Source organism: Plasmodium reichenowi, chromosome 10 (genome assembly GCF_001601855.1).
Source record: "Plasmodium reichenowi strain SY57 chromosome 10, whole genome shotgun sequence".
In the NCBI taxonomy this organism is placed as follows: domain Eukaryota; phylum Apicomplexa; class Aconoidasida; order Haemosporida; family Plasmodiidae; genus Plasmodium; species Plasmodium reichenowi.
Window position 1 is genome coordinate 1,286,549 of NC_033655.1, and position 8,549 is coordinate 1,295,097.

The window sequence follows — 8,549 nt, forward strand, 5'->3', positions numbered from 1 at the left end:
AAAAAAAAAAAAAAAAAAAAAAAAAAAAAAAAAAAAAAAACAAAAAAAAAAAACAACAAATTAGAAAATTGCTTAAGTTTTACATGTTAGACATATATTTTATTTTATTTTCTATAGGCATTAGAATATGTTAGTATTTATTTTAAAGAAGAATGATAATAATCTAGTTTATTATTATTATTATTATTATTTATTTATTTAATTTGTTTTTTATTTATTATTTTTTTTTTTTGGTCTTGTTTTAATTAATTTATTTGTTTGTTTTTCATTTTTTTTTTTTTTTTTTTGCTTTTTCTTATGTAAAATATAAACATATTATTATATAAAATATATCATAATTAAGCAATAATTTAATTTAAATAATTACACATATATTATATAATAATGTGAATATAAAAAACTTAACAAATAATATTATTTATAAAAAATATAAGAATACACTATATATATATATATATATAACAATATACTTTTTATTTTATTTTACATTATTTTTGGTTATTATTTTTACATTGAATTTTTTTTGAATAAATGAACATAATTCAAAATAAAAATAAAAAATAAAAAATTTTATTATTATTTTATAATATTAGTATAAATGAATAAAATCCATAGGAATTAGAAAAAAAAAAAAGAATACTATTTATATAAATACAATTATCTTGTATATTATTTAATATATTATATTTGTACATATTATATATATATATATATACAAAGGAAGAAAAAGAAACTAGTACATTTTTTCTTTGTTATTATTAATGAAGAATAATATTATTAAAAACGTATTGTACGAATTTATTAGTATATTAGAAAATATATTTTTTATAATAATATTATGAAAATAAATATAAAAATAATATATTCTTATATAATTATTTATTATAATATTTCTATAATATATAATATTTATAATTATATTATTTATTATATAATATGATATATTGAAGAACCAAGTATTTTCTTGCATACATAAAAATATATAAATATATTTTTATATATATGTATAATAATAAATGTATACATATATAATATTATAATAATACATATATATGTATAGTTTTCATTTTATATTATATTATATTATTTCATTTTATTTTATTTAATTTTTTATTTTATTTTATTTTTTTTTATTTTGCAAGATTTCAAAATCTGATATAATTATTATTATTTTATTAAACAAAGGTTTTTTTTTTTTTTTTAAACCAATATTATATAAAAAAATCGTTTCAACAAATTTTTTATTTTTATTTTTATTTTATTATTTTTTTCTTCTTAATATTATATATCTTGAAAAAATATTAATAATAATATTAAGGAGGGGAAAAAAAAAAATAAATAAATAAATATTTATATTTATATATATATATATATATATATATATATATATGTATGACATTCATATTTTATGATGAAGCCTTTAAATATGATTTTATATCCTCACAAGTTTTTTTTGAATACAGTAAAATGTATGCTTGCTGCTCATATATACAATTTTAATGTAGAACTTAGTGAAGATTTTTTATATACTAGAACATTTGATATTGAGAAAAGTTTGATAATTAATAAGAAGCCATTATTAATATATGAGAATAACTATGTAAGTTCAACTAAGGCTATATGTTTTTTATTTCATCGTTTACGAAATAAAAGTAAGAAACCATTTGATGAGAACCTTAGTTATTATTTAGGTTGGTTAGAATGGAGTGACCTTTTAGAGAAGCATATAGAGGTGTTAAATAAGAAGAATATTATAGAAAGTTTAGATGAATTAGAATTGTATTTAAAGGAAAATAAAAATAAGAATAAATATTTTATTAACAATGATGATGAAAAGGATGAGAACAAATTAAGCTTAGCTGATATATTTGTATATACATCATTAAAACATTCATGTATTGAAATATGTAAAGAAAGTTGGGTTCATATAAATGAATATATTGAAAAGATTAATAATTTACAAGAAATACAAAATGTTATAAAGAAGGTTGAAGAGATATATAAATATAAAAATATATATAGTGTATTTATATCTAAAATCCATGATAAGAATGTTAATGAATATTTAAAGAATGAAACGTTTTATATAACAACAGCTATTAATTATGTGAATGGAGATCCACATATAGGACATGCATATGAAATTGTATTAGCAGATGCAATTGCAAGATATCATAAAATTATCGGAAGAGATACATTTTTTACGACAGGGGCAGATGAACATGGACTAAAAATTGCTAACCATGCGGCCAAAAACAACATGACACCTAAGGAATTATGTGATAAGAATGTATTAAAATTTCAGAATTTGAATAAATTGCTATATGTAGAGGATGATTATTACGTTAGGACCACCAGAGATTCACATAAAAAGGTTGCTCAAGAGGTGTGGGATAAATGTGAAAAAAATGGTGATATATATTTAGGTGAATATGAAGGATGGTATAATGTTAGAGAAGAAACGTATGTACCAGAAAATGAAGCAAAATTAATGAATTATATTGATCCTTTAAATAATATAAAATTAGAAAAAATGAAAGAACCATCTTATTTTTTTAAAATGTCAAAATATCAGGATAAATTAATAGAATATATAGAATCTAATCCTGATTATATTCAACCTGAACAAAAAAGAAATGAAATCTTACAAAGGCTTAAGGAACCGTTAGCTGATTTATCATGTAGTCGTACAAAATTTACATGGGGTATCCAAGTACCTAATGATCCAAAACATGTAATGTATGTGTGGATGGATGCATTAATAAATTATTATTCAAGTTGTTTTATTGATGAGGGAAAGAAAAAATATTGGCCAGCAAATGTACATATTATAGGTAAGGATATAACATGGTTTCATACAGTTATATTTCCAACCATATTATTATCAGCTAATATACCATTATCAAAAAGTGTTTTTTCTCATGGATTTGTACTAGCTGCAGATGGGAAAAAAATGTCCAAATCTTTAGGAAATGTAATAGATCCATTAGAAATTATTGATAAATATGGAGCGGATGCATTTAGATATCATGTTATTAAAGAAACTAAAAGAGGATGTGACACAAGATTTGATGTTGATAATTTAGTAGATATGTGTAATTCTGATTTAGCTGATACAATAGGAAATTTAGTTCAAAGAACCTTATCTCTGTGTCAATTATCTAATGAATCTAAAATACCTGCATTTTTTCCAGAGTACGAAATACATTTACCTATTGACATTTTACATTTCATTAATAGAGTAGAATATCATATGAAGACTTTTTGTGTTCAAAAATGTTGTGAGAAAAGTGTTCAGGTTTGTAAAGATTTAAATAAATTCTTAACAGATATGGCACCATGGAAATATAAAGATGATTTGAAAAATAAAAAGTTACATATTATTAGGATAATGTTAGAAGCTATATATTTTATTGCGCATTATTTGGATATTTTTATACCATCTTTATCTCATAAAATTTTTGAAAAATTAAATACACCCAAAAAAGTCATTGCAGATTTGTCCCCTTGGCTTAACAATTTAACTGAAGGAGTAATAATAAATAATGATAATATATTATTTAAAAAATATGAAGTAGAAGCAGCCAAAATTAAGATGCAAAAGGTTATTATAAGGGTGTGTAAAATTGTTAATATAATTAACACTGAGTCCTCACAAAATACAACCATTTGTGAAATAGAGGTAGATAATGATAAAATAACAGCTGTTCTATATCTACCACATAATAATAATAATAATAATAATAATAATAATAACAAACTTGTTAATTTATTGACTCTTGCAATATTGAATATAAAACCCCTTACTATTAATAATATAACCGTTAATGCAATCATTCCACATGTACATAAAGAAATATTTACATTTCCAATAGAAGAAAGAATTCCAACAGGAACTTTAATTCAAGCAAAAAATTATAAAACACTTGTTAAGCAAAGAGATAATTTAACCAAAAAAGAGGTAGTCTCATTGGATCTATCTATTATAAATAATAAGTGTTTTTTTGAGAAGAATATTCCTTTAGTTTTTGCTTCTCATGAAGATAAGCAAGTTTATCACTCAACCCAAGACAATGGTTCCCTCACCTTTTTTTAAAATAAAATAAAATAAAATAAAATAAATAAATAAATAAATAAATAAAATAAAATAAATAGAGTGCATATATATATATATTTTTTATATATATGTATACGTGTATATGTTTAAATAAGATATTGTCAATATATATATATATATATATATATTTTATATTTTTAATGAACGTAATAATTTATCCATTTTGACACACCTATTTATATTCGTTTGTTAAAATTTTTTTTTTTATTATTATATAAATATAATATAATATATTACATTATATTATATTATTGTTAGATATGTATAAAAGTAATTAATGAATTAATAAACAAATAAATAAAACTGTTATGTCATAAAAACATATACACACTTGAAATATAAAAATTTTATATTTTCATTAAACAATGTTAACAAAAAAAAAATGACAAAATAAAACAATAAACATATATATATGTATATGTATATATATATATATATATATATATATATATATATATATATATGTACATTTGAACCATCCATTTGTTAATACTTATTTTCACCTATAAACAACCTTGGGAGGATGTTAATTTTTTAATAACTCCATGAGTGCTACAGTTATATAAGACGATTTTGGTAGGGAGCAGGTTAAATATATTGAAGACGTGGTTTGATAATCAGGTATTTCTTTAATTAAATATTCATGATATTGTTCGTTAGATACATAAATTAATTCGTCCTCTACATTTTGTTGTTCTGTTATAATTTGTGAAGAACCTTGGTTTGTCTTATTTGGTAATTCTTCTTTTATGAATGTATTATTTTCCTTGTCTTCATTTTTAAGTTTATATAGATCACTTTTAATTATTGGTATTTTATTTAAATCATTTAATTCATTTTTTATAAAAATGGATTTGAAATTATATGGTTTTACTACAATTTTTCGATAGCATCCTGACGCATTGAAGAAATGTTTTTCAGATTTAAAATCTTCTAAAGTTAAATTAATTGTTTCTAACACTTTTATATATTCTTCTTTCAAGTTAGGAGGAAGTAAAATATTTTTATCCCCTGGTAAAGGCAAGACGACATCATAAATGTTATATAAAGAAATATTATTTTCTGTAATTGGAATAATTTTACTTTCATAGAGCATATTATCATTATTTGTATTGTCGCTGGTATTATCATCACTTGATTCATCTAGACTTGAATATCCTGAATGGTGTTCATATATTTCTACTAAATCTCCTAAGGCTATTTGAAATCCAAATTTTTTCATTCTTATACTAACCAATAAATTAAATACAATACTTTGTATTGCATGAATGAAAAGTGAGAATATATCTTTAGGTAAATTCATAAATGCGTTTTTTAAATTGTTACTATTTTTTATTGAATTTAATATAGTTTTTTCTACATAAGAATGGTTAGAAATAGAATTAATAATATTTATAATTTCTTGTGGTGCAGAAATATTATGATTCTCTTTTGATATATCAATTTTTTTTTTTTTTTTTTTTGTATCATTTGTAGATTCATTCATTTGGGAGGAACATATATGATCATTTTGTTGCTCATCCGTATTTATATATATATTTTTTTTTTTTTCAATTGAATTTTCACTTTTAATATGTTCATTAGTATGTTGGCTTTTTTTTTTATCTATCGCATTTTCATAAATGGAGTGATCTGTTAGTTCATTTATATAAGTGATTAAATTTTGTTTATCTTCATCTTTCAACTCTGTATTTTGAATAACATAAGAAAGGGATTGTTTATAATTTTTTTTTAATATAGATATACCAATTTCATAATTTTTTATTTGTTTTGTTCCAAATCTTTGATGACCATAATAATTAACAAAACCTTTTGTTCTTAGATTTTCAGATAAAATATGGAAATTTGATTTTACATTATTATGTACACCTCTGATAATAACTTTAAAATGGTTACCATTTAAATTACCTAGTGATAATTTTTTTCTTTTATATTCCAAATTAGATATATATACATTATTATTACAAAACCATTTATTATTATTATTATTATTATTTATTAAATTATATATATCATATTTGGTTGTTTTGTGTATACAAAACTTTTGAACTGTAATAGCTCTTTTATCTTTAATTCCACAATATGATATATCTGTATTTTTTTTGGAAAGATTCATTTTAAGTTTGTTTAGAATTTCACATATATCTATGTTTTCTTTATATAAATTAAAATGTAGATATTTTTTTTTTTTTTTGAGTTCACTTTTTTTTTTTTTTATATGATTGATATTATCTAGGAAGTTATTGTTATTTGGTGGGTTGATATCACAAATATTACTTTGGAGTTTAAATGTATTATTAATATCATTATCGTTATTCTTATTTAAATTACAATACATATTATGATTTTCATTTGTATGATTCGTGGAATGATTCATGGAATGATTCATATTTAATGTTTCTATTTTTTCATATCCATCTTTATTTAGTTTTCTTTTTTTACCATAAGTAATATTAATAGAATCATCATCATTATTATGAGACGTACAAATATTTACCCGTGCCTTCAAAACATGTTCATTTGTTTTTACATTATTATTATAACTATCACTGAGATGTGATTCACTTATTTCTTGTGAAGGATCTAATTTTTTTTTTTTGTTTATGTTATGAAAATGTTGATTGATGATATATTCCAATTCTTCCGTTTTATTATAACGTGATTTTTTATAAGTTCCTTTTAATTTTTTAAAAATTGAAGGAGACAATATACATTTAAGACAATCTAATGAAGGATATACTTGAATAACATTTATATTTTTATTATTAGATGATATAAAAGAAGTATTTAAATGATTTATACTATCATTTATATAATGATTTAATAATATATTTCCATGTGATATCACTTGATCAATGTTATTAACATTTTTTGTTTCTGTTAATAAAAATGGATAATATTGTTTTATAATTTTATGAATATTTTTTCTAATAATTTTTTTTTTTTCTTCTATATTTTTATTGTCATAAATATCTTCATTGTTGTGAATTTTTATATCACAAAATAAATCATCTAAGTTTGTGAGAAGACAATATGGAATTGTTTGAATACTTTGATTATTTTTATTATTACAAGATATTTGTTCTTTTAATATATCCTTTTTTTTTTCATCATCTTTACATTTTTCATATTTTTTATGATATTCCTCCTTATTATCATCTCCATCATTATCTTTTTGTTCTGTCTCATTTTCATTTTTTAATTTATACATTTCATAAAGAATATTTAAAAATTGGGAGAAAACCTTTCTATTATATTCACTCAAATAATGTGATAGGATATGTAAATATTCCTGTTTATTTGTAATATTATATATAATATTAGCATCTTCTTTTTTCTCATTTTCTTCAAGAATATTTTTAATTATATTTTTATCTATAACGTAATTTAAATGAAGAATTTCATTTTTCTTTGTTATTTCATGAACATGAAAATCTTCATATATTGTTTTTATTTTCCCATAAATACCTTCCAATTGATTAACATCCTTTCGAATTAAATAATCAATTCCGTGATTTTTTATAGAAGATGCATTCATTATATATATACAATTTAAAAAAAATAAAAAAAAATATATAAGTAAATTATTACATATATATATATATATATATATATGTATATATTAAAAAATATTATATAAAAGCCAAATGAACAAATTAAAAAAATGATTTTTTTTTTTTGTATCTTATAGAATATTATTTTTATTTTGTTATATACAAAATGGTAAAAATATGAAAGAGAGAACAATTTATAAAGTAATATATATATATATATAATATATGTATTTATTTATTTATTTATTTATAACCTTTTTACTATTTCAATTTGAAAAATGGTAATTTTATTTTAAAAAGAAAAAAAGAAAGTTCAAACAATAAAAATTATTCTTATAAAATATCCTTTTATAGTCCTGCATATATAAATATATTTTTATAATTTTATAATATTTTTAATCTTCTATATAAAACTTATTGTGTTTAAAATACTTAAAAATAATATGTGAGAATAAATGAGAATAGTCCATTTTAACAATTGAGCATATCATTAAATAAATAAATAAATAAATATATATATATATATATATATTAATTGTAGAACAAAACATTAAAAAATAAAAAAGAATTATTGTATTAACTATGAAAGGTTTATTTTACCACTAAGGTACAAAATTTTATACAACACATTGTTGTTATATTGCATATCAAGTATAAAAAATATATATATATATATATATATATATATATGTTTATTTATAATATGTGAAATTTTTTTTTTTTTTTCTATATTTTAAAAGATTATAAAAGTCTATCAACAATTTATATTAATGTTAAAAAAATATTTATATTTAAAAAATGAAATAAATGAAAATATAAATTTAACTGAATACTCCACTCAACCCTAAAGTTCTATTTATAAATCAAAGAATAAAATG

The 8,549-nt window shown here is 19.5% G+C and overlaps 3 protein-coding genes across 3 annotated transcripts in view; 2 read left to right on the forward strand and 1 right to left on the reverse strand.

Moving 5' to 3' along the window:
• The window catches only part of PRSY57_1034100 (hypothetical protein), a gene marked incomplete at both ends in the record, with an annotated part of 2,726 nt that extends 2,570 nt beyond the window's left edge, over positions 1 to 156 (forward strand). The window contains one exon of the mRNA XM_012907929.2: positions 118 to 156. Within this exon, the coding sequence (XP_012763383.2) occupies positions 118 to 156 (39 nt within the window). The remainder of the gene's footprint in view (positions 1 to 117) is intronic.
• A 1,252-nt stretch (positions 157 to 1,408) lies between these two features.
• Positions 1,409 to 4,096, forward strand: PRSY57_1034200 (methionine--tRNA ligase, putative; the record flags this gene model as incomplete). The annotated part of the gene is made up of 1 exon (XM_012907930.2): positions 1,409 to 4,096. The coding sequence occupies one exon, from the start codon at positions 1,409 to 1,411 to the stop codon at positions 4,094 to 4,096; it is 2,688 nt and encodes an 895-aa protein (XP_012763384.2).
• Positions 4,097 to 4,643: 547 nt separating this feature from the next.
• PRSY57_1034300 (U2 snRNA/tRNA pseudouridine synthase, putative) lies at positions 4,644 to 7,655 on the reverse strand (the record flags this gene model as incomplete). The annotated part of the gene is made up of 1 exon (XM_012907931.2): positions 4,644 to 7,655. One exon carries the CDS (start codon positions 7,653 to 7,655, stop codon positions 4,644 to 4,646), a length of 3,012 nt encoding a protein of 1,003 aa, XP_012763385.2.
• Between the last annotated feature and the right edge of the window lie 894 nt (positions 7,656 to 8,549).